The 26657-nt window shown below is 54.5% G+C and overlaps 1 protein-coding gene across 2 annotated transcripts; it reads left to right on the top strand.

Annotated features, from left to right (window-relative positions):
* Positions 1 to 26657, top strand: SLC43A1 (solute carrier family 43 member 1). 2 transcript variants are annotated; one of them, XM_041004209.1, is made up of 15 exons: positions 1 to 256; positions 1488 to 1654; positions 13390 to 13582; positions 13662 to 13717; positions 13799 to 13875; positions 16557 to 16649; positions 18043 to 18176; positions 19304 to 19482; positions 20301 to 20447; positions 20532 to 20567; positions 20789 to 20927; positions 22938 to 23079; positions 23292 to 23365; positions 24740 to 24863; positions 25962 to 26657. In XM_041004209.1, the coding sequence occupies exons 2-15, from the start codon at positions 1501 to 1503 to the stop codon at positions 26106 to 26108; spliced, it is 1695 nt and encodes a 564-aa protein (XP_040860143.1). In that variant the 5' UTR covers positions 1 to 256; positions 1488 to 1500; the 3' UTR covers positions 26109 to 26657. The 2 variants fall into 2 exon arrangements, with proteins under 2 accessions (XP_040860143.1, XP_040860142.1); XM_041004208.1 differs by lacking the exon at positions 1 to 256 and having other exon boundaries at positions 1317 to 1654.

Below are 26657 nucleotides of genomic sequence, written 5' to 3'. Positions count from 1 at the left end.
AATCATTTCGCTCATGCTCAGCGTCGCGGACCTGTGGCGCCCGGCGGATTCCCAGCTCCGGACTTGTTCCGAGGGCTCAGACGAGACTGAAGCTCCGAGCCTTCTGGGACCGGTCCGCAGAGAAGACCCCAGCGCCGGTGCGCCTCAGGGCTGGACCCGCAGGACCCGGGACTCTGAGAGCGTGGACGCGCGGCTACGGCACTGCGCTCCGCCAGGCGTCGGCGAGGGTAGAAGGCGCGTTTGCCCCTGATCGGAGGTGAGCAGCCGGTGCGGTGGGGGATCGGCGCGTCCGCGGAGAGCCCTCCGGGCCGGCTGCCACCGACTGCCCAAGCCCTCCCCCCCTAGAAAAAAATGCCGGTTGCTGGAGTCACCGGGTCGCGCGACACAAAATGCACGGTCTCCAGGCGCGCCACCCCGACCCTTCCTCTGGGGCCCCCTAGGCTGCATTTGGGTTTCCAGCCACACTTGTCAGAATTCTAACGGAACCTCCGGGAGCGCCCGAGGCTAAAGTCCCATTTCACAGATGAAGGACCGAGGCCGCTGGAAAGAAGTGACTCTTGCCTACCTCCTGTTCTGTCTGCCCAGGTCTCCCCGCGCTCCGATCGCTCCCGCCCCACACTGCCCTCGCCCGGTCTCCTCCCGCCGTGGCTGCTGCGGCCGCGGTCGGGGGAGCGCCCCCTCCTTTCCTCCCTCTGGTAAACACAGCTGCCCGCCAGTCAGCCTGTCCTGCGCTGCGGCCCTTACAAAAAGTCAGCCGTCGCCGGACTTCCTGCTACAGCCCGAGCCCCCTCCTAGGGCTGGGAGGCGTGCAGCGTGGTGCCTAGCGCCCCGCAAAGCGAGCCGAGCGAGCCGAGGGCGCAGCGGCAGGGCGCGGGAGGGCCCGCCTGCCGGCCCCGGTCGGCCTCCACGTGGCAGCTGTTGGCTTGGCCCGTGAGTCCGTAGAGAGATCCGACTCTTGTGTGCAAAGTGGGAGGACTCGTTCTCACCCGTCCGCGGAGGGAGTGCATTTGGAGGGACGACAGGAAGGAGAGGGTCTTAGGGTAGCCTCACACTTCCTCTTCCTTCTCCTATCTACTGCCAAGGGGTCCTAACTGGCGCGGCCGGCGGTGGCTTTAGAGCGCGCGCTGCCCCCTTTCTGACCCTTGTGGAGGGACTTGGAGAAGCGCGGTTTGGTCCCCCAAGAGCCGCGCTTTGCGCGCGCTGGCTGCGGTGGGAGAGGCCGGCAGCGCGCCAGGAAGCTGCTGCGCGCAGACAACACCTTCCTTGTCTCTGATAGTGGCCCGGCGGGAGTCCAGCGCCGCGTGCGCCCCTGGCACTGCCAGTGCGCGCGGAGCCAGCTCGTCGGCCCTGGCTGGCCAGGGGCTCTATGGGGCTCCGTGAGAGCCCCCTCGCAGCGTGGCGCGAGGGGTCTGGGGAGCTGCCATGCTGCAGGACCCTTCGCAGGGGCCGCTGGGGGTCCCTTCGCTGAGTGTTCTGTTCCTCTGCAGACTCGCGGCCAGCATGGCCCCCACGCTGGAGCAGGCGTACCGGAGGCGCTGGTGGATGGCCTGCACCGCCGTACTGGAGAACCTCTTCTTCTCCGCGGTGCTGCTGGGCTGGGGCTCCCTGCTGATCATTCTCAAGAAGGAGGGCTTCTATTCTAGCCTGTGCCAAGGTATGCCTGAGAAGGGGCCAGGTGGGCTGGAGCACAGGCTGGAGGTGGACGACGGGAAGGGCAGGTGGACATGACGGCTAGAACAGGGGCTATTCTCCGTTATCTCCTCCAGTGGTGTCTGAATGTCAGGTATTCTACTGGATATTTGGCTGCTGGACCGGGTCAGCAACTTCCTTAGCTTAGGAGTGCCTCCAGGATGTGCACTCTGAGAAAGAGGAGGGCTGCCTGGCTGCAGGAGGGACTTCCTAATAGGGCTATTGTTAGGCTAGATGAGCACAGGGCCAGCCAGCAGTCAGCCAGCCAGCCAGCGGTGGGAAGTGGCTGTGCAAAGCCTGCTCTCCCTGCTTTCTGAACTTCAGGGGTTCTGGCGTTTCAAATCACCCATTTGCTTAGAGTTAGTATCCGTATCTCCTCCAGGCCTGGCCTGGTGGAGCGTCTTTGTTTCTCATTTTCATCACCCTGGCCTCATGGCAGGAGTGGCCCGAAGGAGGAGCGTGCTCTCTGGGAGCCCCAGCCCAGCCCGTCGTCATATCTGCAGCTGCTGGTGTTGGGGCTGGCTGGGTATCTCCCTTTTCCTGGAGGGAGAGGGCTGTGCTGACACGCCGAGCCCCAGGAGTCAGTGGGGGTGGAGTTTAATTTCTCTTTCGCCTCCTCCGTTGCCCCCTTCTCCCTTTCCTCACCCTTCCTCTGTATCCTCCCTCCTCCTCCCTGTTCTCTTCCTTCCCCTTTATCTCCATCTGCTGCTACTCGTTAGCCTACCCCTTCCTCTTTCCCCTCTTCTTCCTCCTTCTCTCCCACTTCCTCAGCCTCCCAGTTGTGGAGCAAGCTTGGAAACAAGTCCTGTTTGGATAGGAATCCCAGTGTGTGCTGCTTCTTTCATTGGGTGACAATGAGTTCCTTCAACATGGTGCCTCTGGGGACCGCAATACAGGCTGGGATGAATGATAGCCCATGTCCTATGGGCATCCCAAGTGTCCTTCTGGTGTCTTCAACTTGCCTCCCAGCACCTGCTGCAGCTGGGCTGTGGGATGGAACTGAATTCCTTAGGGGTGGAGGTAGCAGGTCTTGGTATCTGCTCCTCCGAGCCTTGGCCACTCCCATCTGGGGCTGCCCCACCCCTTCCAGGCTTATCTGTAAGTGAGCAGCAGGTGGCACAGAGAGATGGCAACGTGCCCATACCTCCTGGGGTCCAATTAGAGGGCAATGTCTCCCCCCCAAGAAGTGGAGTTGGCAGCTGGCCTAGGAAGGGAGGGTGGGCCTGCAGAAGGAGGTCTGAGATGAGATGAGATGCGATAAGGAGGCTGAGAGAGCAAGTGGAAGACTACTTAGGGGAGTCATTTGAAGCCCAGGTGTCGTGAGAGACTGGGGGGTGGGGGGCTGCCCTTTGCTGCCAGGGACCCTGATCCCTGTCCCCCTTTCCATCCAGGAGCTACTTCTACCTTCTCCACCTGTTGTTGAAAAAGTTGTTTCTCCATGTACTTGAAAGGCAGAGAGATGGAGAGGGAGTGAGATCTTCCCTACTGGTTCATCCCCCTAAAATGCGGTAACAGGCAGGGTTGGGTGAGGCTCAAGGCAGGAACTAGCACTCCATCCGAGTGTCCTGCATGCATGGCAGAGGCCACAGTACTTGAGGCCTCCCGGGGTGCACATCAGCAGAGGCAGACATGGGATTCCATCCCAGGCACTCTGATCTGGAAGGCAGGTGTCTCCAGCTGTGGCTCAGCCCACTGTACCCCAACACCCACCCCCAGGAGCACTCTGTGACATCTCTCTCTGGCTTAAGTAGGAAAAAAATAAATACAAAGAAATATTTATGACATTTTCTTCAGCCCCAAAACTTCTGCTCCTTTTTTGAAAATCTGTCTCTCTGCTTGTGCTTTTGCAAAGGGTGAAAAACGCCTGCATTAAGATACAATTTCTGGGCTGGCGCAGTTGCCTAGCGGCTAAAGTCCTCGCCTTGTACACGCCAGGATCCCATGTGAGTGCCGGTTCTAATTCCTACGGCTCTGCTTCCCATCCAGCTCCCTGCCTGTGGCCCAGGAAAGCAGTCAAGGACAGCCCAAAGCCTTGGGACCCTGCACCCTCGTGGGAGACCCGGAAGAGCTCCTGGCTCCTGGGTTCCGATTGCCTTGGCTCTAGTCATTGCAGCTGCTTGGGGAGTGAATCATCGGATGGAAGATCCTCCTCTCTGTCTCTCCTCCTCTCTGTGTATCTGCCTTTCCAATAAAAACAAATAAATCTTTTAAAAAATATACATTAAAAAGGAAAGATACAATTTTCACCTCTGACAAGTCACTCATTGGAAGTATGCAGTGGTTTTTAACATATTCAGCATGGACCACTATCATTGCATTCACTTCTAGAACATTTGCTTTATCCCCAAAAGTAACCCCTTACTCATTACTTTACTCCCCCGGTTTCTGCCTTTCTCCCAAGGGTAGGCAATTACTCGTCTACTTTCTGTCATAGATTTGCCAGTGATAAAAATTTAAAATGTGATGTGCCTGTTCTCAGCATGTCACCCAGTTTTGTGTACATATATCAACATGCCTTTTCTGACTTTTAAAGATTTGTTTATGTGAGGGACTGATTTCTTGGCTTAGTTGGTAAAGCTGCAAGGTCCACATCCCGTAGGGGCACCAATTCAAGTCCCAACTACTCCACTTCTTTTTTTTTTTTTTTAAAGATTTATTTTTATTATTTTTTCATTGGAAAGGCGGATATATAGAGAGGAGATACAGAGAGGAAGATCTTCCATCCGATGATTCACTCCCCAAGTGAGCGCAACAGCCAATACTATGCCAGTCCGAAGCCAGGAGCCTCTTCCGGGTCTCCCAGGCGGGTGCAGGGTCCCAAAGCTTTGGGCCGTCGACTGCTTTCCCAGGCCACAGGCAGGGAGCTGGAAGGGAAGCGGGGCTGCCGGGATTAGAACCGGCGCCCATATGGGATCCCGGGCGTGCAAGGTGAGGACCTTTAACCACTTGCGCCACCACACCGGGCCCAACGACTACTCCACTTCTGATCCAGCTGCTTGCAAATACACTTGGAGAAACAGCAAGAGATGACCCAATTATCCACTCCCCGCCACCCATGTGGGAGACATGGTGCTGGCTGCTGTTGTCCATTTTAAAATTGAGTTGTCTTTTACTCTTGAGTTGTAAGAGTCCTTTTTGTTCTAGATACAAAGTCTTATCAGATGTAGGCTATGCAAGGTGTTTCTCCCCCTGCACTGACTTTATCTGCTTCGAGCTGTTCTTTGATGCACAGCATTTTTGGGTGTTGACAAGCCCAATGTCTTTTTTTTCCCCACTTTTGTCACATGCACCTGGTATCATGTTTACATCATTGCTTACTCTAAGGTTACAGATTTACTTGGATTTTCTTCTCCCTGATCCATTTTGAACTGATCCATTTTTGCGTATGGGGTGAGGTGTCCACTTGGTGTTTGGAGATGCCTGGGAGTGGATGTGTCTGAATCTGGCCATTTGGAATCACCAAGGCAACCAAAGTGGTTCTCTTCTGTGAGTATACTTGCATACTCCTTTTCTTTCTTTGAGATTTTATTTATTTGAAAGACAGTATAATAGAGAAAGAAGTCTTCCGTCTGCTGGTTCTCTCTCCAAAAAGCTGCAGTGGCCAGGGCTGGCTCAAGCTGAAGCCAGGAGCCAGGATCTTCATCCAAGTCTCCTGCATGGGTGTCAGGGGTCCAAGTACTTGGATCATCTTCGGCTGCTGTCCCAGCAAGAGGCTGGAGGGGAAACAGAGCCGTTGGGACTATACCCTGCACTCATATGCAATGCTGGCATCACGGATGGTTTAATTGTACAACGTGCCTCTTTCCTCCCACTTTTCTTGCATTCAAGGGTCTCCAGTCTAACTTCTGTAACTGTACGATTGATTGGGGGACCTAGTCTGTCTCAGTCAGGCAATCTGCTCAAAAGTGCCTGGGTTTTGCTGCTTGGAGCTTTGTGTCTTATGGGTCTCTGCTTCCCTCAGCGATCTGAGAACTGGGGATGCGAGCAGATGTCTGCTCCTGTTCTTGGAGCATGTGGTCGAGGCAGCCACATGGCCTCTAGCTCTGCTAAGGGCTGGTTGGCTTGTTTGAATGAGGTACTTTGCTTTCCTACTCTCTCAGGGGCCCCTTGTGCAAATAGACCATCACGCTTGCCTCTGTAGAAGGCTGCTGTGGAAACGGAGGTGACAGAAGGCAGTCTCAGGCTGCAGATGGAGGGGGCTGTACCGGACACTGCTTTAATGACCTTTAATGTGGGATGTCAGGTAAGCTGTCGCTTGCCCTTTCTGGGTCCCTGATCCTGAGTCTGTAATATAGAGTGACCCATTATCCTTCTCGCCAAAGAGCCTTGATGTTGAGATCAAATGATGTCATTTTACAAATATTTAAACAGCTCAACCAATTGGAGCTTGAGTTAATTGTCAGTATTAGCTTTCTGAGATTTCCTAGCTACACGCTCCGTCTGGCAGTGCTTTTTGCTCTCTTTCTCGCCATATGTCAGTACTCTGGGGGTAGAGTGCTGACCTAGCTATTGGGATGTCACAGCGAAAAGGAGCCCTGTTACTCAGATTTTAGGCAGGGGCGTTCAATCCGTTATACTCTATTGGTTATCCAGGATAACCAAATAATAAGCCAAAGCAAACAAACAGAAAAACAAAACCATAACCATAAAACCCTTGAAGTTCCTAAGCATATAGTGTTTGTTAGTTAGGTCTTTGTCATGATGACAAATCTGTGATACTGTTATTATCAACTCTGTTTTATACAAGACAAGCCTAAAGTACAGAGACGCTAAGTACTTGACTACTGTCATGCAGCTGCAAAAGTAGGAGCTATGGGCCTGGAGCAATGGCTCAATGGCGAAATCATTATCTTGCAAAGGTTAGAATCTCATATGAGCACTGTCCTGGCTGCTCCACTTCCCTTTCAGCTCTCTGCTTGTGGCCTAGGAACGCAGTGGAAGATGACTCCAAAGCCTTAGGACCCTGCACCCACGTGAGAGACTTGAAAGAAACTCCCGACTTTGGATCGACTCAGCTCTGGCCGTCACAGCCGTTTAGGGAAAGAATCAGTAGAAGGAAGATTTTTCTCTCCTTGTCTCTCCTCCTCTCTGTAAATCTGATCTTCCTTTCCAATAAAAATAAATAAACCTTTAAAAAAAAAAAAGAGTTGAGGAGCAGTTAAGCTGCGGCTTGAGATGGCCACCTTCCCCACCCAAGTGCTTGGTTTGAATCCTGGCTTTATAGCTTTGTATCTGGCTTCTTGGTCATCCAGTTCCTGGAGGCTTTGGGTACTGGCTCAAGTACCTAGCTCCTGCCACCTGAATGAGACTCCCAGTACCCAACTTAGCTTGGCTCATCCCTGGCTATTATGGGTTTTCAGATGTGAACCAGAGGAAGCAAGATCTCTCTTAGTCTTGTTGCCTTTCAACTAAAATGAAAATGCATAAGTCAGCTGCTGGACTTTAAAAGCAAAAGAGAGAGAGAGAGCTGATTGAAAGTTGAACTGGGCATGCAAAGCTCTCCTGTGAGGGCCTTGGGTGGCTGGAACTTAATCCATGCGGGTGACAAGGGACCCGGGTGCCTGAGCCATCACACTGCCTGCCAGGGTCTGCCTGAGCAGAGAGCTGGAATCAGAAGCAGAGCTGGGAATGAAGCCAGGGCCTTGCATGGGATGTGGTGGCAGAGTTCCAGAGAGAAAAGGAGAGTCAGAGAGAGATTTCCACCCACTGGTTTGCGCCCCATAAGACTGTGACAGCCAGAGCCGGGCTGGTTGGAGAGCCAAGAGTCTGAAGCTTCTCTCAAACAGGTGCAGAGGCCCAAGAACTTGAGTGACATCCCTGCTACTTTCCCAGGTTCACTAACAGGAAGCTGGATCAGAAGTGGAGCAGCCGAGACTCAAACTGGTGCCAAATGGGAAGCCCGCACAGCAGGTGGAGGCTCAACCTACTATTCCACATACTGGGCCCTCATTTTACTTTTTTTTTTTTTTTAATTTTTGTTGGAAGGTCAGATTTTACAGAAAGAAGGAGATACAGAAGGATCTTCTGTTCACTGGCTTTTCCCCAAGTGGTCACAATGGCCAGCGCTGAGTTGATCTGAAGCCAGGAACTTCTTCCAGGTCTCCCACCTGGGTGCAGGGTCCCAAGGCTTTGGGCCATCCTCCACTGCTTTCCCAGGCCACAAGCAGGGAGCTGGAGGGGAAGTGGAGCAGCCGGGACAGGAACTGGCATCATATAGAATCCTGGCAGATGTAGGGTGAGGATTTAGCCATTAGGCTATCGTGCTAGGGCCCCTCAACTTAATTTTAAAGACAGGAAATTTTTCTCTTTCTAAAATGTAATATCCTTGGAATCTCAGGTTTTGTATTACATACTTCAAACCTATGGATGTTTCTAATATATACATAGGTAAATATTTATACATATGTGCATGCTTCTATTGTAAAGTTAAATAATAACAATGAAATCGCCAAACCCCTCACTGTACCTGCCTGCATCCACCTGACGTGTCGCTCTATAGCCTGTGGATGCCACATATTGGAAAATGTTAGTTTCCTGATTTCTTTCTGTCCTTTTTAAAAAATATTTATTTATTTATTAAAGATTTATTTGCTTTTATTGAAAAGACAGATCAGATTTATGGAGAGAAAAAGAGACAGAGAGAAAGATCTTCCATCTGCTGGTTCACTCCTCAAGTGACCACAACGGTTGGAGCTGAGCCAATCCGAAGCCAGGGGCTTCCTCTGGGTCTCCCACATGGGTGCAGGTTCTCAAGGTTTTGGGCTGTCCTCTACTGCTTTCCCAGGCCACAAGCAGAGAGCTGGAAGGGAAGTAGAGCAGCTGGGATATGAACTGGTGCCCAAAAGGGATCCTGGTGGATTCAAGATAAGACTTCAGACACTAAGCTATCGCACCAGGCCCAAGATTTGTTTATTTTAATTAGGAAGGCAGATTTACAAAGAGAAAGGGAGACAAAGAGAAAGATCTTTCATCCTCTGGTTTCACTCCCCAGGTGACTGCAAGGCTGGAGGTGAACCGATCCGAAGCCAGGAGCTTCTTCCGGGTCTCCCATGCGGCTGCAGGGTCCCAAGGTTTAGGGCCATCCTTGCCTGCTTTCCCAGGCCTCAAGCAGGGAGCCGGATGGGAAGTGGAGCAGGCAGGACTTGAACCAGTGCTGATATGGGATGCTGATGCATGCAAGGCAAGGACTTAGCTACTGAGCCATTGTATCAGGCCCAGTTCCCCTGATTGTGACGCTCAGCTCCGTCACTCTCCCTGTCCCGTTTTCGGCCTCACTTGTCTATCACAGTGTAGGGGTGGATGCTAAGGACGCCTTCTGTGGTCATTAACATGCAGCCGGTGTGCAGCATCTTGGCAACCTACGGGTCACATTCTCCAATCGCTGAGTGCTCAGGCCTCGGGAGCTAGCCTGTGATTGTGAGATCTATGTGACTGGTAGATAAACTAAGGTATTCATTGACCTTGAGAGATTAACAGTGCCCTGGGCTGAATTCGCCACCAATGCAGGGGCCATGTGGCCTGGCCAGCACTGGCATATCCCGTGCTGACCTGTGCAGGCCACAAGGCCTCGCGGTGGCAGTGACAAGCTCTTGTTTAGCAGGTCCATCAACTGAAGTTGAGCCTCTGGATGGGGGGCGGGGGAGGGACCCGGGGGCCTGAGGAGTCGGGCTTCTTGGAGCCTCAGCATCTATCAGCTGGAGGCCATTCTACTTTCTTTTGAGGTTTGCTGGTAAGGATGAAGTGCTATCTTGTATGGACAGGCCTGGCCCAAAGTAGTTGTGAATTAGCTTCACGCAAGGGGGAGTGTCTATAGGGACAACTGTCATTTGAAAGACTTCGGGGCAAGAACAGTGTCTTAATTCAGGGGATGGCAGTTTCCAGTGCTAATTGGAGCCAGGCTGGGGATGGTAATTGGGTATCACAGGTCAGGTGGCAGAGGGCAGATGTCTGGGAGGCGAGCACTGCTTTAACCCAGTGAAGGCTGGCCCTAGTGAGACAGAGACACCCCTCCTCGGTGGCAGTGGTGGCCAGGTCTTCCAGCCTTTTAAAAAACTACTGGTTTATTTTTATTCTAAAGATATGTTTTGTTTTTGTTGGAAAGGCAGATTTACAGAGAGGAGAGACAGAGCTACAGCTGTCAGAACTGAGCTGATCCAAACCAGGAGTTTCTTCTGGGTGCAGGGTCCCAAGGCTTTGGGCCGTCTTCAACTGCTTCCCCAGGCCACTAGCAGGAAGCTGGAGGGGAAGTGGAGCATCTGGGACACAAACTGGCACCCACCTGGGATTCCTGCGCTTGTAAAGGCGAGGATTTAGCCACTAGGCCATTGCACTGGGCCCTTATTAAAAAGTAAATATATTGTACATAATCACCAATTCTTAAAATAGGCATTTAAAAAATACTTGCTTACTTTATTTGAAAGGCAGAGTTATAAAGAGAGATCTTCCATCCACTGGTCACAATGGCTGGGGCTGGTCCAGGCTGGAGCCAGGAGGCAGGGACTCTGCCTGGGTTTCCCAGGCAAGTGGTAGAGGCCCAAGTTGTCACCTGCCTGTTTTCCAGGCACATAAGCAGGGAGCTGAACTGTAAGCAAAGCAGTCGGGACTGGAACCGGCTCACAGCAAGGGATGCCATGTTCCAAATGGCAACCTAGCCCACTGTACCACATCCCACAGCGCTGGCACTCAGTTGCCTAAGGGAGTCCATCAGTTCTGCCAGCCACGCAAAACATGGGTGGGGTCTGTGCTGGTCATCGCTTTGCTGCCCCGGTCTGAGTCACTTTTGCATTTCTACTGTCCCAACTCAGAGCTGGCTGGCAGGAGGTCCAGTCAGAAGGTATGGAAACAATCAACCGATGCAGGGTGCTTAGAGATGCCCGAGTTACAGGGCTGGCGTGAACCCCAAAGGCTGTGTGGTCTAACCCCCCTAACCGCTTCCTGCAGGTGCTCCAGCACTTGTCCCCAGCCTTCTTTGCAACTGACACAGGTGGGGAACTCCCCATTACCCAAGGTGGTTCCTTCTCTGGGTGGCCAGTACGCCTGTCTGCCCGTCCTTTATGTACTTTTGTTATGTTTGCATACAGATCACTTCATCTGCCAGTTCCAGGCACTTCAGATTGCTCAAGTCAAGAGTCACTGTCACCTTGGAGGACCGATGCTGTTGTCTCCCCTCCCCCCAGCCTCCAGGCTCTGGGGCTTGGGCGGCCCTGCCGCACCTGACTCCCTCACTGTGCCTGCATGCAGTCCTGTTATCTAACCTTGGCTCTCTGCCGTTTTGTTTCCCCTCTGCTTCCCCAGCCCCCAGCTTCTTGTCATCTCCTCTGGGCTGGGCACAGGGCAAAGCTTTGCACAGTGTCTCCGAAGGAGCCTGTGGCCCAGGCATTCCCTGCTTCTGCCTGCAGATAGGGGCCTCAAGCTAAAGAAGGGACGCTCCAGGTACAGGGATGGCTTGGTTAGTAATGCTGGTGGTAGGCCACTGGGACCCTGGCCAGTGTGTGTCCCAGGTACATCGAATCTGCCCTTGGCAATGCTGCCTAGTGGCCAACCAGAGGCGGGGGCCTGTGAAGTGCTCACCCTGTTCCTGGCTGCTGTCTTCGCATTGACTTGTCCCAACTGCAAGCTGGCAGTTGACCATAAGGATGAGTTCTCCAAATGAACAACTTCTTCCTCTCCTTCTTCTTTCATTTCTTCTACTTCTTCTTCTTCTTCTCCTTCTCTTCTGCTCCTCCTCCTTTTTTTAAAGACTCAGTTATTTGAAAGGTAGGTTTACAGAGAGAAGGAGAGACAGAGAGAAAGATCTTCCCTCTACTGATTCACTCCCTACATGGCTGCAATGGCCTGAGCTGAACCGGATATGAGCTGACCTGAAGCCAGCATCCAGGAGTCTCTTCAGGTCTCTCACATGGCTGCACTTGACTCATCTTCCACTGCTTTCTCAGGCCACCAACAGGGAGCTGGATGGGAAATGGAGCACCCAGAACACAAACTGATGCCCATATGGGGTGCTGGTGCTTATAGAAGAAAGATGAGCTTGTTGAGCCATTGCACCAGTCCCACCAGGTGAACTACTGCAGGATGCTTGGCAGAGTCCATTGGGGTCGGCTCTGAGCCCTCCCGGGAGAAGCTGGGGGCCTGAGGAGTCGGGCTTCTTGGAGCCTCAGCATCTATCAGCTGGAGGCCATTCTACTTTCTTTTGAGGTTTGCTGGTAAGGATGAAGTGCTATCTTGTATGGACAGGCCTGGCCCAAAGTAGTTGTGAATTAGCTTCACGCAAGGGGGAGTGTCTGAAAGACTTCGGGGCAGGAACAGTGTCTTAATTCAGTTGGAGGCTGCCAAGTCCATTGCCAGTTGGGACCAGGCAGGTGATGATAACTGGGCTGTGCTTGTAGTATGGGCTTTATTAACAGACTTATGGGCTGCAGTGACTGTTTAGAAAAGGCCCTAGGGCCTGGGGTGGTGGTGGTGCAGTGGGTTGGGCTACTGCTAATGACACCAGCATCTCTTGTAGGAATGCTGGTTTGAATCCTAACTGCTTAGCTTCTGACTCACCCCCTACCTGTTGCCTGGGGGGCAACAGCGTAGAATGTTGCATGTCATTGGCCCCTTGCCATCCAAAGGAGAGGTCCCGATGGAGTTCCAGGTTCCTGGCTGTAGCCTGATCCAGCCGCTTGCAGCCATGTCGGGAGTGGATCTGTGGATGGAAGATCTCTCTCTCTCTCTCTCTTTCTCTCTGCCTTTTCCTTTCCCTGTCATTCTGCCTTTCAAAACAAACGGTCTTATAAAAATTAATTAATTTGAAAGGCAGAGTGACAAAGAGGTGGTGACAGAGAGAGGTATTCCATATGCCAGTTTGCTCCTCAAATGCTCACAGTGGCCGCAACTGGGCCAGGCCGAAGGAGGAGCCTAGAGCTTCATCCTGGTCTCTTGTGCAGGTGCAGATGGTCCAAGTGGGCCATCTTCTGCTGCTTCCCCGGAGAGCAGGAAGCAGTACTGGAAGCGGAATATCCAGTGCTTGAAATAGCAGCCAAACCTAGTTGTGTGCTCAGTAAATATTGACCATTATTGTTTTATTAGAGTGTCATTTATTGAGAAAGCCTCAAGTTGATTCTTGTTAGATCTGTTAGGCATCCTTGGTTGGCTTTGCCACTAGATCTGGGCATGCTTCCCTTTGGGGGCCCACACACCCTAGACTTTGGAATTGGGTGATTTATAACTTGGGGAATACCTGGATGTCTGTGGTCTCATCTGAGTCGGTGGAGACCTCAGGTTTGTGTGTGTGTGGAGTGGAGTTATGTGTGTGCATGTGGGGTGGGGTGTGTGTGTAAGTATGTGGTGTAGGTGTGTATGTGCATATGTGGGGTAGAGTGTGTGATATGTGATATGTATGTGTGGGGGTGGTATGTGTGAGTGTGTGATGTGTATGTGATGTCCGTGTGAGTATGTAGGGTGTGTGTGGGTCGAGTATGTGTGTATGCTTGTGTGAATATACGGAATGTGTGAGTGTGTGGGGTGTGTGTATGAGTGTGTGTGTGTAGTGTGTGTTCATCTTTCTCAGAGTCACATTACACCCAGGAGCCCTACACCCTGAATATCACCCTGGACTACCCCCAGAGCACCTGCTGGGCAGTAAATGAGAAGACTGGGATTTGCACACGGGCCGTGCCCGGCTGCTGTCCCGTGCTGAGCCCCCTCCCCCCTCCTCAGCTGCCAACATCACTGCCATCACCGCCAACAGCAGCCTGGGTGAGCCGCCCAGCAGGTGGCCCAGCTGTGACTGGCAGGATGAAATGCTCAACCTCGGCTTCACCATTGGCTCCTTTGTGCTCAGTGCCACCACCTTGCCCTTGGGCATCCTCATGGACCGCTTCGGCCCCCGGCCCCTGCGGCTGCTTGGCAGGTGAGGGGGCTGGGCTGTGGGCACTGGAGGGCAGAGGGAGGTGGGGCTGGGTGACTCAAAGCCCCCTGTATTCACACAGTGCCTGTTTTGCTGCGTCCTGTACCCTCATGGCCCTGGCCTCTCGGGATCCTGAAGGTGAGCTGTGTGTAGCCTTAGGGTGGCGGCTGCTTGCCCCCCCAGCTCCCCCCCACGCTCTCATTCCCCTCTCCTTCCCAGTCCTGTCTCCGCTGATATTCCTGGCGCTGTCCCTGAATGGTTTTGGTGGCATCTGCCTCACTTTCACTTCGCTCACCGTGAGTATGACCGGCCTGGCCTGGCGGCAGGGGCGCCGGGAAAAAAGGTGCTGTTGGACGCGTCAGTAAGCCTGGGGGATGTGCCTGTGCAGCGAGATTAAGGGCAGTGATGCGACACTGCGCAGGTGGCAGCCCTGTGTGTGTGTGTGCCCACGCACATGCCTGTGTGCCAAGCCCAAACAGAACTGACCATGTCTTCCCGGCCTTCCCTTCCTGGACCGTACATTTGGGGGGTCAGGGGCAAGAGACAACCCCAGAGAGTCAGTCAGTCATTGCAAGTGCTGGGTAACGTGCAGGTGGCTGGGAGGCAGTGTGTGCAGTGTCTGTCACATCATAACGCTGTCCCTGGGGACAGGGTGACTGTGTAAATGTGTGTCTGTGTGGGTGTGAAGTTGAACCCTAAGACACTCCCCATGCTGGCCTGGCTTGACCCACAAGAGTTTTGACTGCTTCTCTCACTGTGTGTGTATGTGTGTTTATGAATGTGGGGAGAATGGAAGGGTTAAGGGCTGGGGAGGGTATGGGGAATGGGCCAGCTTTGGGTTGTTTATCTCTGATGAGGTCTGCCTGAAGGCCAAACTGGGTGTTTTTGGCGGAATTTCATCTCACCCCAGGAGCCGCCTTTTAATTCCAGCCTGGAACATTTCACAACTCTGTGGAAGGAAGCGATCCCTTCCTCCCTGCCCCTTCTCTACACTGTGCAACTTGGCCTAGAGCCTTAAATCTCCTCTCTCCCAGGGCCCTGACCTCGGACCCTGCCCTGGCCACCCAGCTCCGGCTGGCCCCGCGGGAGCTCTGGCAGTTCCTCCCCACAATCGTGGTGGCTGGGATCTCCAGCCAATGGCAGGACCCGGCGCCCACCCCGCCCCGCTGGCCTCACCCTGCCCCCTTGGGGCACCGGCTCTGCCAGGGTTGGACCAGGACGGCCAGTGCTGAAACTGTGCTCCCAGCCCCCAGGTCTGGATCTGACCTAGGTTAGCTGGGTCAGGTTCACCGTGCCCGTGGTACCTGGCACCACCCTTAGGTGCCTGGTGGTGTTGTCTCATCCTGGCACACCCTTCCTTGGTATCTTTGGAAGGGGGCCATGCAGATACAGGGTGCCAGATACACAGGTCTCTCTGGGGCCAGATGGGCGATTCTTTGCTTTTTCTTCCCAGAGCTGAGGCCCTTCTTCTGAGCCTCGGTTCTGCTGGCGCTCTGTGGAGCAAATGTATGTAGCCTTTGTGTGGCATTTAGTCTTCCTCCCACCTACAGGAGGATGGTGAGGCCAGGGGTACACACAGGGACCTTAGACCTCAGGACTTAACTTTCCCTTTTCCCCAGGACCTGGCCAAGGTCAGTGAGCAGAAGAACCAATGAGCCCTCTTTTTAAGAAACTTTATTTGGGTCCAGCATAACAGCTCAATGGCTAAATCCTCACCTTGCAGGCACTGGGATCTGGTGTGGTCACCGGCTCATGCCCTGGCTGTTCCACTTCCCATCCACCTCCCTGCTTATGGCCTGAGAAAGCAGTAGAGGATGGCCCAAAACTTTGGGCCCTGGTCCTTTGTGAGGCACCCGGAAGAAGCTCCTGGCTCCTGGCTTCGGGATTGGCTCAGCTCTGGCTATTATGGTCACTTGGGGAGAGAACCAACAGACGGAAGATCTTTCTGTCTCTCCTCTCTGTGGAAATGATCTGCCTTTCTAATAAAAATTGGATAAATCTTTAAACAACCAACCAACCAGACAAACAAACAAAACGCAATCAATATCATGTGGGTTTTTTTTTTAAAGGCTTTATTTATTTTGAAAGGTAGAATTACACAGGGAGGGAGAGAGACAGAGAGCTCATCCATCTGTTGGTTCACTTCCAGCTGACCCTAATAGCCAGGAGCTTCTTTCAGGTCTCCCACTTGAGTGGCAGAGATCCAAGCACTTAGGCCATCGTCTACTGCGTTCCCTAAGCCATTGCTGGCAAACTGGATTGGAAGTGGAGTAGCTGGGATCCAAATGAGCACCCTTAAGGGCTGCTGGTGTCACAGGTGCGCCATGGTGCTGGCCCACTCAGTTCTTTTATTAAGGAGAGTGCTAGGCATACTGTGCCCCCTCCCTCCATCCTACCCTTGTCTCCTTGATCCTTCCCCTAACTTTAGCCTGGTTCAATGGAAACTGGGCCAGGACATTTGGGGCCCTGACAGGGTGAAGGAGTACCTTTTGGGGGTCTTTTGTAGGGATGAGCTAGCCGGAACAGGGCAGGATGTCAGGATGTCCCCTGACCCCAAGGGCCCGTTGTTCTGTCTCCTGCTTTCAGGTTATCCAGGGCAGCATGAGCTGGACTAGATCAGTGTTATTCAGAGGCGAAAAGACATAGCGAAAGAGACGCCATGCACTGTGCACTTGGGAAAGCCCTGGGTATAAACAAAGTCAACAGGACTTCTTTGCCATGTCACTTCTGGGAAGTGTTTTATGTGTCTGGTGCTTTGGGCATGTGTGAGAGAGAGCTAGGGATGGCTTCCCATGTGGATTTTGCTTTGAGGTTTTTTTGGGCTGTCTTTAGGAGCTGCTGTCTCCTGCAATAGACTTGGGGGAAATGCAGAGATAAATGCCTCCCAGCTTGCTCAGGTGGAACTGAAAAAGGGGAGCCCCTGGTGGGTGTTGGGGAGGGGTGTGCCCTGCTCACACCCTCTGCTTTCCTTTCTCAGTTGCCCAACATGTTTGGGAACATGCGCTCCACCTTCATGGCCCTCATGATTGGCTCCTACGCCTCTTCGGCCATCACCTTCCCCGGCATCAAGGTAGGGAGCTGCTCAGGTGGCTGAGGAGGGGTGCCTGAGTTGTCTTTTTGCTTTGGCAGGAGAACTGGGTGAGCCTGGGGGAGTAATGGCAGGTGCACTTGGGGACCTTTTCCTGCCCCTGTGGAGAGAAGAGGTGAAACCTCCCAGGAGGAGGCCCAGCTCTGGGGTGGGGCTCCCCACTCTGGCCTTCCTTCCCTGGTGTCTGCCTGCCGGCTTTTCTCCTCTCTGCTGGGCCAAGGCAGGCTTACTCAGCTGGTCTCTTCCTGCCTGTAATCTTTTCTCACCCTGATCTGCACCCCAGGACTTCCACGATGCTCTTAAGAGGAGACCCATCTCCCCATTCTTCATAAAAGCCCTTTGGGCCACACCTGCCCTTTCATAGTCCAACATCACAAGGCAAGAGCTGCCTGGGTGAATCTGCTGGAGAGCCAGGAGGCCTGGGATTAGCCCGGCAGGCTGGTGGCCTCTGATTTTGTCCCTTGGTCAAGGGATCTGAAAGCATCCTTCCTCCTGGGCCCCGCCTCTGCTGGCGCAGGGTGCAGTGCTTGTCATCCTTTGCAAAGGAGGTGTGCAGGGGTGGGGGCTGTCAGGTATTCTGGGGGTGCAGGTCTTGATGGGGATCAGTTTCCCCATGTCTTCAACCCAGTCCGAGGAGCTACATCTCAGTCCCATGCATTTGGGACATGGCCTTTGGAAGCGCTGTCCTGCCCCTAGAGGGGAAAGAATTCTAAGACCCAAGGCGAAGGAAAAGGCGGTCTCTGGGGCCCTGAGCAGAGGGCAGAGCAGAGGGCAGGTATCCCAGACAGAGGCATGTGCCTGGGTCTGTCCTATCAGAGGGGTGAACGTGTTTGCTGGGAATCATGCCGAACCTGCTGGGCTTGGGGTGAGGAGGCTTGAGGCACGGTCCCACAAGGCCCAGGTGTTAAGGCTGAAGGCACCTGCCAGAGGTGACATAAGGTCCCCCAGTCTGGATTTACTTTTCCCCTAGCGAGTGTGCCAAGAAGGGGCAAGATAAACACATGAAGGCCTGGCACGCCTAGATGGGTCATTTTCCTTTACGCATAATCTAACTTGACCTTTTTTGGGGGGAGTGACGATCAACATGAATCCTTATGGGATCATGGGCAGGATGCGCGTGCCTCTTCGAGGTACTGATTGGGATTGCCAGTGCATTTCGAGTGAGTGACCAGCGACTTCAACAGCAGCAGGGACCTCTTCCACAGAGGGGGTCGGGGGAGAGAGGGAGAAGACGGTGTCTTCCGGTCATGATTTAATCAGAGGTGAATTGGGAACATGGGGTGGGTCAAGGGACCTTTCGGAAGGTCTGGGTTCTGCCTCCGTGTGGGGTGGGGCCAGGTGACCTCCTCTATGATCCTGCACTCTCCTCCCTCAGTTGATCTATGATGCTGGGGTATCCTTCGTGGTCATCATGTTTACCTGGTCTGGACTGGCCTGTCTCATCTTTCTGAACTGTGCGCTCAACTGGCCCGTTGAAGCCTTTCCTGATCCTGAGGAAGTTAATTACACGTGAGTGGCTGCGATGGGGGTCGGGGCATGGCTGTGGCGATTCAAGGGATGAAATCTACATTGGGGGAACAGAAGAATTTGGATTTGAATCAGTTTGGCATGTGGCCTTCAGCTACGGCTCCATTTTCTTTTTCTTTAATTTTTTTTTTTTTATTGGAAAGTCAGATATATAGAGAGGAGGAGAGACAGAGGAAGATCTTCCATCCACTGATTCACTCCACAAGTGGCCGCAATGGTCAGAGCTTGGGCCAATCCAAAGCCAGGAGCCTGGAGCCTCTTCCAGGTCTTCCACACGGGTGCAGGGTCCCAAGGCTTTAGGCCATCTTCAGCTGCTTTCCCAGGCCACAAGCAGGGAGCTGGATGGGACGCAGGGCTGCCAGGATTAGAAGAGGCACCCATATGGGATCCAGGTGTGTGAAAGGCAAGGACTTTAGCTGCTAGGCTACAATGCCAGGCCCCAGGCTCCACTTTCGTATAAGCCCAAGCTACCTGCCTGAAGGAACTGCTAAGTGCTAGCTGTCACATACAGCAGGTGCACACACGTGGGGAAGCTCATGGTTAGTGTCCCTTCTGGGCTTGCAGGAGATCAAAGCGGAACCTCAGTGCCAGATGCCATGTGGACCCAAAAAGGAAGTTGCAAAGTTGCCAAGCACCTCACTGTGTGGGCAGCCTAGTGCCCACATGTCCTGAGCCCATGGGTCTGGCAAACGGCAGGTGTTGATGCTCCACAGCAGGCATGAGGGGTGGCAGCTGCTTAACTGACTCAGTTATTGAATGTCTGCTGTATGCCAGGCACTCTGTGCTTAGCCTTAGTACCATCCTCAAACAAGCGCGTGGTACAGAGGCTGACATTAACTTCGGTGCAGACAACAAAAGGACTTTCCCAGTGTCATCATGTTAAGATGTTTATGGGGTCAGATTGAGTCCAAAGTTGGCTTCTCTGTGGGAGCAGCCCTAGTGAAAAATGACTCACCTGAGTCCAGTTGGCCCCTGGGCCGGGTTCTGAGCCTGCATGAGAGAGCTTGCTTCTGGGCAAAACAACTCCCAGCTTGGCACCAAAAGGCAGGTGGTTGGGCGTGGGCTCTCCCGGGATGCCTCCCCCATGCCCTGGCCTGACTGCCCAGCAGGAAGAAGAGCATGCTCAGTGGGCTGGCTTTGGACCACAAAGTGACTGGTGACCGCTTCTACACCCACGTGACCATCGTGGGCCAGCGGCTGAGCCAGAAGGCCCCCAGCCTAGAGGAAGGGGCAGACGTCTTCGTCTCCTCCCAGGATGTACGCAGCACATCGGAGAGCCCTCCCGAGAGTGAGTGTCCCACCTTGGTGCTGGCCTTGGGGGGCCAGAAGATTGGGTTCTTGGCTTTTCCCCAGTGCTCACAGCACCCAGGATGTAAATGGGGCATAATCCCCTTATGCCGATGAGAACTCTGGGACACTTGGGGGTGCCTGCTGTATTCCTGGGGTAGGGAAAAGGAACTTCCAGAATCTTGGACTGTGGGGTAATTGGTTTCTCAGGATTGCTGGCAACCTCAAAGCTCATTGCATCAGATGCAGCAATGAGGTGCGGGCGGGGAGGGAAAGGCTCTCCAACACCTGGCTGGCCAGCGCCCCCTACTGGCTGCCCCTGGATCGTTAGTTCCCTGATGGGGGGCAGCAGCAGGGACCTGTCAGGAGGTGGGGGTGTGAGTCCTGGCCCCCAAATTTACAGGCTGTGTCAGTAGCTCCTGTATGGCTGCTCTCGCTGTCTTCACTTTCTAAACTAGCAATGATGACTCTTGCGTGGCAGGGAAGTTGTGAGCGTCGAATGAGTCTGGCACATTAGATCTGCAACCATGGGTTTCAGTTCTGCATGTGGCTGTGCTAGTCCCCGGATGGGGGTTGGGGTGGACGAGTGGAGGGCTCAGGCTGACCTGACACATCCGGTCCTGCAAGTGGACCAAATCACAGAGCTGGGCAAGAGCTGGGAGGAAAGTGACCCTGAACTTCCCATCCCTGAGAGACTCCAGCTCCTATGCAGCGAGGTCTGGTTAAGCATCCTGCTCACTTGCCAGCAAGCTGGAACTCCTAACTGGGGAGAGGAGGACGGAGCGCGCAGGGCTCAAGGGCCCCTTGCTGTCTCTCCAGAATCTGTCCCCTTCCGCAAGAGCCTCTGTTCCCCCATTTTCCTGTGGAGCCTGCTCACCATGGGCATGACGCAGCTGCGGGTCATCTTCTACATGGCTGCCATGAATAAGATGCTGGAGTATCTCGTGACAGGTGGCCCGGAACATGGTGAGCCTGCCTTGTGACTGGGGGCGGGCACAAGAGGGTCAGCCTGGACCAGCCTCCCTCACTCTCTTTCCCTCCCACCCACAGAGACTAAAGAGCTGAGACAAGAGGCAGCAGAGACAGGTAGGGAGGGGACAGCCGGACCCTGGCCACACCCGCCCTACCGTTGCCCAGCGCACAGGGGGTGGGACTTCTCTGTGCCTGGGCTCCGGTAGCCCTGGGCACTTGGGAACTCCTAGCATCTGGGGTCAGAGGAAGGCCATGCTGGCCGCTCTGTCTCCCCCTGGGCTGCTGCTGCCCTGGGTGTCAGCTCCTGAGCCCAGTGCCCTCCTTGTCCTGTCCAGTTGGGTTCTACTCTTCCGTCTTTGGGGCCATGCAGCTCTTGTGCCTCCTCACCTCCCCCCTCATTGGCTACATCATGGACTGGCGGATGAAGGACTGCGTGGACGTCCCGACGGAGGGCCCCGGCCTCGGAGGCACCAGGTGACCTGCGAGGTGACGGTGACAGCGGGTGGTCTGATAGCGCCTTTCATGTCCTCCGTGTTTTCCCATCGAATGTCTCGTTTCCCTCTGCGGAGAGCCCTGGGAGCGCTGGGATCCCTCTCCTTCGTGCAGCTGGGGCCACAAAGGGACATGGCTTGCTTGATCAGAGTGCAGTGGCCGCTGGGCGCTGTGTGTGCCTGGCACGCCGAGTCCTACAGCAGCTCTCTGGTCACGGGTGGGATCTCATTTTGCAAGTGAAGGATCTGAAACTCAGGATTCCACAGTTCATTCATTTTCCCAGGGTCACTTATCCCTCGGTACAAGCTCCACAATCCGGACCCCCTCAAAGGGGACGCTAAAGCCGTCTGTCCACGAGGAAGAGAGGAAGCTGGTGTGTTAGAACGAATCACTTTCTCAAACCATTTATTATGTTTATTTGAAATAGAGTGACGGAGAGTAAAAGAGTCGGAGAGGATATCCGTCCAATGGTTTACTCCTCACATAACCGTAGTGGCTAGGACTGAGCCAGGCAGAAGTCAGAACCTAGAACATCCAGGTACCCCAGTGGGTGGCAGGGGTTCAAGGACTTGGGCCATCTGTCACTGTTTTCCTTGTCCATTGGCAAGGAGCTGGATTGAAAATAGAGCAGCTGGGACTCAAACCGATGCTCTGTTGTAGGATGCTGCCGCTGTGAGTGGCAGCTTAACGTGCCGTGCCACAACACGGCTCCTTTTAAGATTTGAATGTATTGAGGCCTGCCCTGTGGTGTCTGTTGCTGGGAAAGCCACCGCCTGCAGTATCCCATTTGGACACTGGTGTCAGTCCCAGCTGCTCCACTTCCCTCCCAGCCCCCTGCCAATGTGCCTGGGAAAATGGCAGAGGATGGCCTAAGTGCTTGAGCCCCTAGATCTATGTGAGAGCAGGAAGAGGTCTTAACCTGCTAAGCTACGGTGCCTATCCCTGGGGTCACATGAAGTGCTGCCCACCAGAGCTGGAGAGCTGCATCATGGTTGTGGGCATGAGGTGCAGGTTCTGCCAGTGTCGGGCCTTGCCATAGGGCTGTGGTGGCAGCTGGCTTTTCCCGGAGCGAGAGATCTCTGAGAGAGGATAGGAGAAGCCTCAGTGTCGTCTGATGCAGTCTCATACGACCGACCTCACTCCTGCCATGTCATGCCAGTCATGCAGAGTAGCCCCGTGCGGTGAGGGTGTGGATCTTGGGGGATCCTGGGATCTTCTGGAATCTCCTGCTTCTTTCTGTGTTAATTCAGAAAGCCCCTGCCTTTCCTGGGGCTCCCATCCCTGCCAACAGAGCCCCAGTCCTGGTTCCCAGCCTTCTCCCTGCGCCCTCTACCAGGGCCAGGGTGCATGGTCAGGGTGTCCAGCACAGACGGGCAGGCTGCCCTCACTCTGGCCCACTGACCTCTCTCCTGGCCCGGCTTCAGAGCCTTGGAATGTGTGCGAGAGAGGAGCTCGCTGGGCCCTTGGGAGCCAGACTGCTGTCCTCCAAATGGGATCTGAGGGCTGCTTTCTCATCCTTTAAAAAATATATAGAAGATTGATGTGAACGGTGGAGTTCCACAGAAGCAGGAAAAGAAAAGCTAGAGATCTTCATTCTGATGGTTCATTGCTCAGATGGCATGAACGGCAGGTTTCGTCCTGGTCTTCCACATGGATGGCAGGTGGCCCAAGGCCTTGAACAGTTCTCAACCTCTGTCCTGAAACTTCCACATGCATGAGACACACACACTTATTTGTGAAAAAGCAGCTTCCCGGGCTCCGCCCTGACATTCTGCAGGTGGGGGTCAGGTCTGTGAGTCTGTGAAAGCCCCCAACTGATGCTAGTGTTTCGTGTCCCCCTTTGCTGCGGAGAAGTAGCTTGGTGCCTTTTGTGATTCCCCAACAGTGGAGGTCTAACAGAAGGGGAAGGGGCGGGGCCGAGCACCAGGGAGTTGTGGAGTGGGCTGTGATGGGGGAGACAGTGGCCGTGACTGCCCGTCCAATCCCCCTCAGGGATGAGCTCACCACCAAGTCCCCCAGACCACGCTACCGCAAGATCCAGAAGCTCACCAACGCTATCAACGCCTTCACCCTGACCAACTGCCTGCTTGTGGGCTTTGGCATCACATGTCTCATCCACAACCTCCATCTCCAGGTACTGCTGTGGCCTTGCCCGATGCCCGGTTCTTCCCAGTGCGCAGCTGCAGCGGGGTCCTCCAGGAAACATTCCTGGCGGATGTGCTTGGTGCAGAGGGGCATAGGAGAGACTCTAGGTCCCTCTGCACCCTCCCCAACCCAGCTCCTGCCTGGAGCGCTGGAGCATGCTCGCTCGCTCTCACCTCCCTTCCCCTCTCTTTCTGCTTCCAGTTGGTGACTTTTGTCCTGCACACCATAGTCCGAGGTTTCTTCCACTCCGCCTGTGGAAGTCTCTATGCTGCAGTGTGAGTTGTGGGGCCAGGCCACCTTCCTGGTCCAGGGGCACAGAGCAGTGTTGAGAGGTCCCAGATGCCCCTGCCTGAAGGGATCCCGAGAATGTGCATCTCTTGTGGGGGGGAGCTAGGGAGGGCATCTCAGCACCCGCCTTGTCCACAGCGCTTGTGAAGTCCCAGGATGGTGTGCAGCTCCTGTCACAGGTAGCCCCTGTTCCTCTGAAGTGGTCTGCAAATGATGCCACCGGGCCTCGATTTGTTGCCTGCACCTCCCTCCCTCTTCTCGCCTGCACTGCTAACTCCCTTAGCTGCTCCCCGACTCTGCATGTGCTGAGGGCATTGCAGTGGCAAAGATCCACATCATTATTGTAGGACCTCCTGTGTGGCAGGTGCAGCCACCGGGCGGTTCTGTTGTTGGTTCCCACCCAACCCCCTTGCCCTCCTTGGTCCTTCCCTTTGCTCGTGCTTTGCATTCACACCCTCAGGGACCCAACTGGCTCCACGTTCCCTTGTCCCTAACTGGACTCCTCATTCCCCACATGGTTTCCGCCCCAGCCCCAAGCGGCTGCCATTGTCTGAACCATGGCGGCGACTCCACATGGTCTCCCTCCGGTCAGCTTCTCACACAGGGGCTGGAGTCACCTCCCAGGATGCCCATCTCTCCTCCGCAGCGTCCCACAGAGGACAAAGCCGAAGGCCTTGTTAGAGCCACAGAGGCCCCATTGCATCAGACCCCAGCACCTCTGTGCTTCTCCCTCCCCCCGCCCCCTGGCTCCCTCTGCATCAACCACAGCTGCCACCTTCAAGTCCCACACGTGCTTCCTACATGGATCCTTTGCACTTGATGGTGCCCCTTTCTAGAATATTCTTTCTTTAGATACCCCTAAGGCTCCATCTCACCCTGCTCAATCTTCTTGGGGGTCTTTCTGTAGTTCCTGTTTGCAGTCACGGCCAGCGTCACTGCTTCACACCCTCCTTAGTGTCCGCCGGTCCTTGCCTTTGACACCATGCCTTTGCTTGGCTTTGCTATTGGCGGCTGGCCCCAGCAGAGTGCCCTTCCCCCAGGGCAGCCATCTTTGTCCGTGTTGCTGAGCCACCAACACCTAGACCAGTGCCTGGCACACAGGAAGGCTGCAGGAAGAGAAGCATGAATAGCTCAGTGAGGTCAGGGTGGTCCCTGTGGGTGCAGGACAATAAGCAGGGCTCAGCACATGGAGCCTGTTGCTGGTTTGTAGATAGCAGGCCCTGTGGTCACGGCCTCCGTGCTCAAGGCCAGGGTCTAGAGGGGCATGTGTGGCCAGCTTCAGCTCTGAGCTGTGCCACCCTGGGGGTGGGCACAGGAAGAGGCCACTCTTCCCTTATACCTGGTCTTGCCCTGGGAAACAGGTTCCCATCCAACCATTTCGGGACGCTCACGGGCCTGCAGTCCCTCATCAGCGCCGTGTTCGCCCTGTTCCAGCAGCTGCTCTTCATGGCCGTGGTGGGACCCCTGAAAGGAGATGCCTTCTGGGTGAGAGTGGGGGTCGACAAAGGGAGGAGTGAAGCAGTGGGTACATACGTGATGGGGCTCCTCAGTGCATTCGTCTCAGCCAGCAGGTGTCTCAGAGCTCTCCAATCTGGAATTTGTTGGGCTGGCTGCCCAGCAGAATTCCTTCATGGATGTTAACAGGAAGCTGGGCTGGAAACAGAGTAGCCAACACACTTACAGGCACTCCAGGAAGGGGATGGGTGTGGTAGCCTGACGCACTCCCCACACCACAATGCCTACCCCTGAGTCTGTTTCTAAGAAGCTCCCTGGTGATTTATAGAGGAGCATCCTGTCCTGATTCTCGTGGCTGTGCTCTGGAAGTGGTGGTACAAGCCACTTCTACCCAGTGCAGGATCCTCTCTCCCCAACAAAGCAAGTTCTTCCTGTCATGGCTCAAATGTCAAATGCAGGAGGCAGTGCCATCCCTACTGGCAAGTCTTCTGTTTCCCTTGCATGAATTCTTCTCGCCTGAGATGGATCCTCCAGCTGTCCTGTGCAGGCACTGCAGGATTAGGGGTATCCTCCCCACCATGGCTCAAGTAACCACACCACTGGGCAGAGAACAGGTTATACACCTGCTCTATTCTTGCACTTGGCCACAGTGGCCCTGGGGAAGTCCTCAGAGTGGAGATGACAGGCCAGGCAGTCCCCACGAGTCAGGTGGCATTGGATATGACCCGCCCACTGTCCTGGGGCTTGGAGGCTCCCGGCCTCCAAGCCATAGCCTCAGAGCCAGGCTACATCCTGCCTCCCTGTGGGCTCCTGTTGGTCAATTGCCAGCTCAGATACCCACCCACAGTACCTTCTCCGTGACTGCCCAGAGCGAACTGTGAGTTGCGGGCACCGACCGGGCTCTGCCACTTAGCAGACCCCAGCCTTCTCACCTCAAGCCATTTGCAAGGCAGCTAGACACTGAGTGAGAAACGGCTAAGGCCATGATTGTGTGGATAATGCTGACGCTATTGGTTATTGGGGTTCAGCCCTTGGGGCAAAATACCTGCCACCTTCTCCTTGGAGGCGAAGAGGGTCCCTGAGAGTGAGACTAACGGGCACCTCCTTGACTCTGTCTTTGCACTAAAGGTGAACTTTGGCCTCCTGCTGTTCTCACTCCTGGGCTTCCTGCTGCCTTCCTACCTCTTCTACTATCGCCACCGGCTCCAGAAGGAGTATGCCATTAACTGGACGGGCACGCAGAAGATGCTCGGCGACCCCGACATGACTGTGTAGACCTCTGAGGCCAAGGGACCTGGATGACAGGCAGCCAAGGCCTGACCAACCAAAGGGAATGCCTGCCCGTGGCTTTTCTACTGTGATGGACACAGGGAGTCAGGGAGAGTGGCTTGATCAATATTGAGAGGTGTTCTATTTTTGTAGCAACTTGCAAGAAAGAAAACAAAACAAAATGAAACAAACAAACAAACAAAAAACCAATCCAAGCATGGCCTTGAAAACATATCCCTAAGTAACGCTCCATGGACTGAAGACTATCTCTGTACTAGAGGCACCTGCTCCCGCGGGAGGAGGCCAGGGCATGCACCTGCCTCTTCCGGTGCCTCCTGCGGATGGGACCAAGGAGCCAGCCGCTCTGAAGGTCCTGGCTGCACGTGTGTGTGTGTGTGTGTGTGTGTAATACCACTTTGCCCTGGGAGGGAGAGGGCCCTGGGGGCTGCTTGACTGGCCTGGATGAGGTACTGGGGCCAGGGGCAGGCTGCTCCCAGGGGCTGGAGGGCAGGTTCCCTCCCTGTTGCTGCTCCTTGCAGGTTGTTGAGAAAATAA

The sequence above is a fragment of the Ochotona curzoniae genome, unplaced genomic scaffold (genome assembly GCF_017591425.1).
Source record: "Ochotona curzoniae isolate NIBS_2020 unplaced genomic scaffold, NIBS_Ocur_1.0 scaffold_3171, whole genome shotgun sequence".
In the NCBI taxonomy this organism is placed as follows: Eukaryota; Metazoa; Chordata; class Mammalia; order Lagomorpha; family Ochotonidae; genus Ochotona; species Ochotona curzoniae.
The sequence above is the reverse complement of the archived record's forward strand: the minus strand, read 5'-3'. Positions and strand labels throughout refer to the sequence as shown.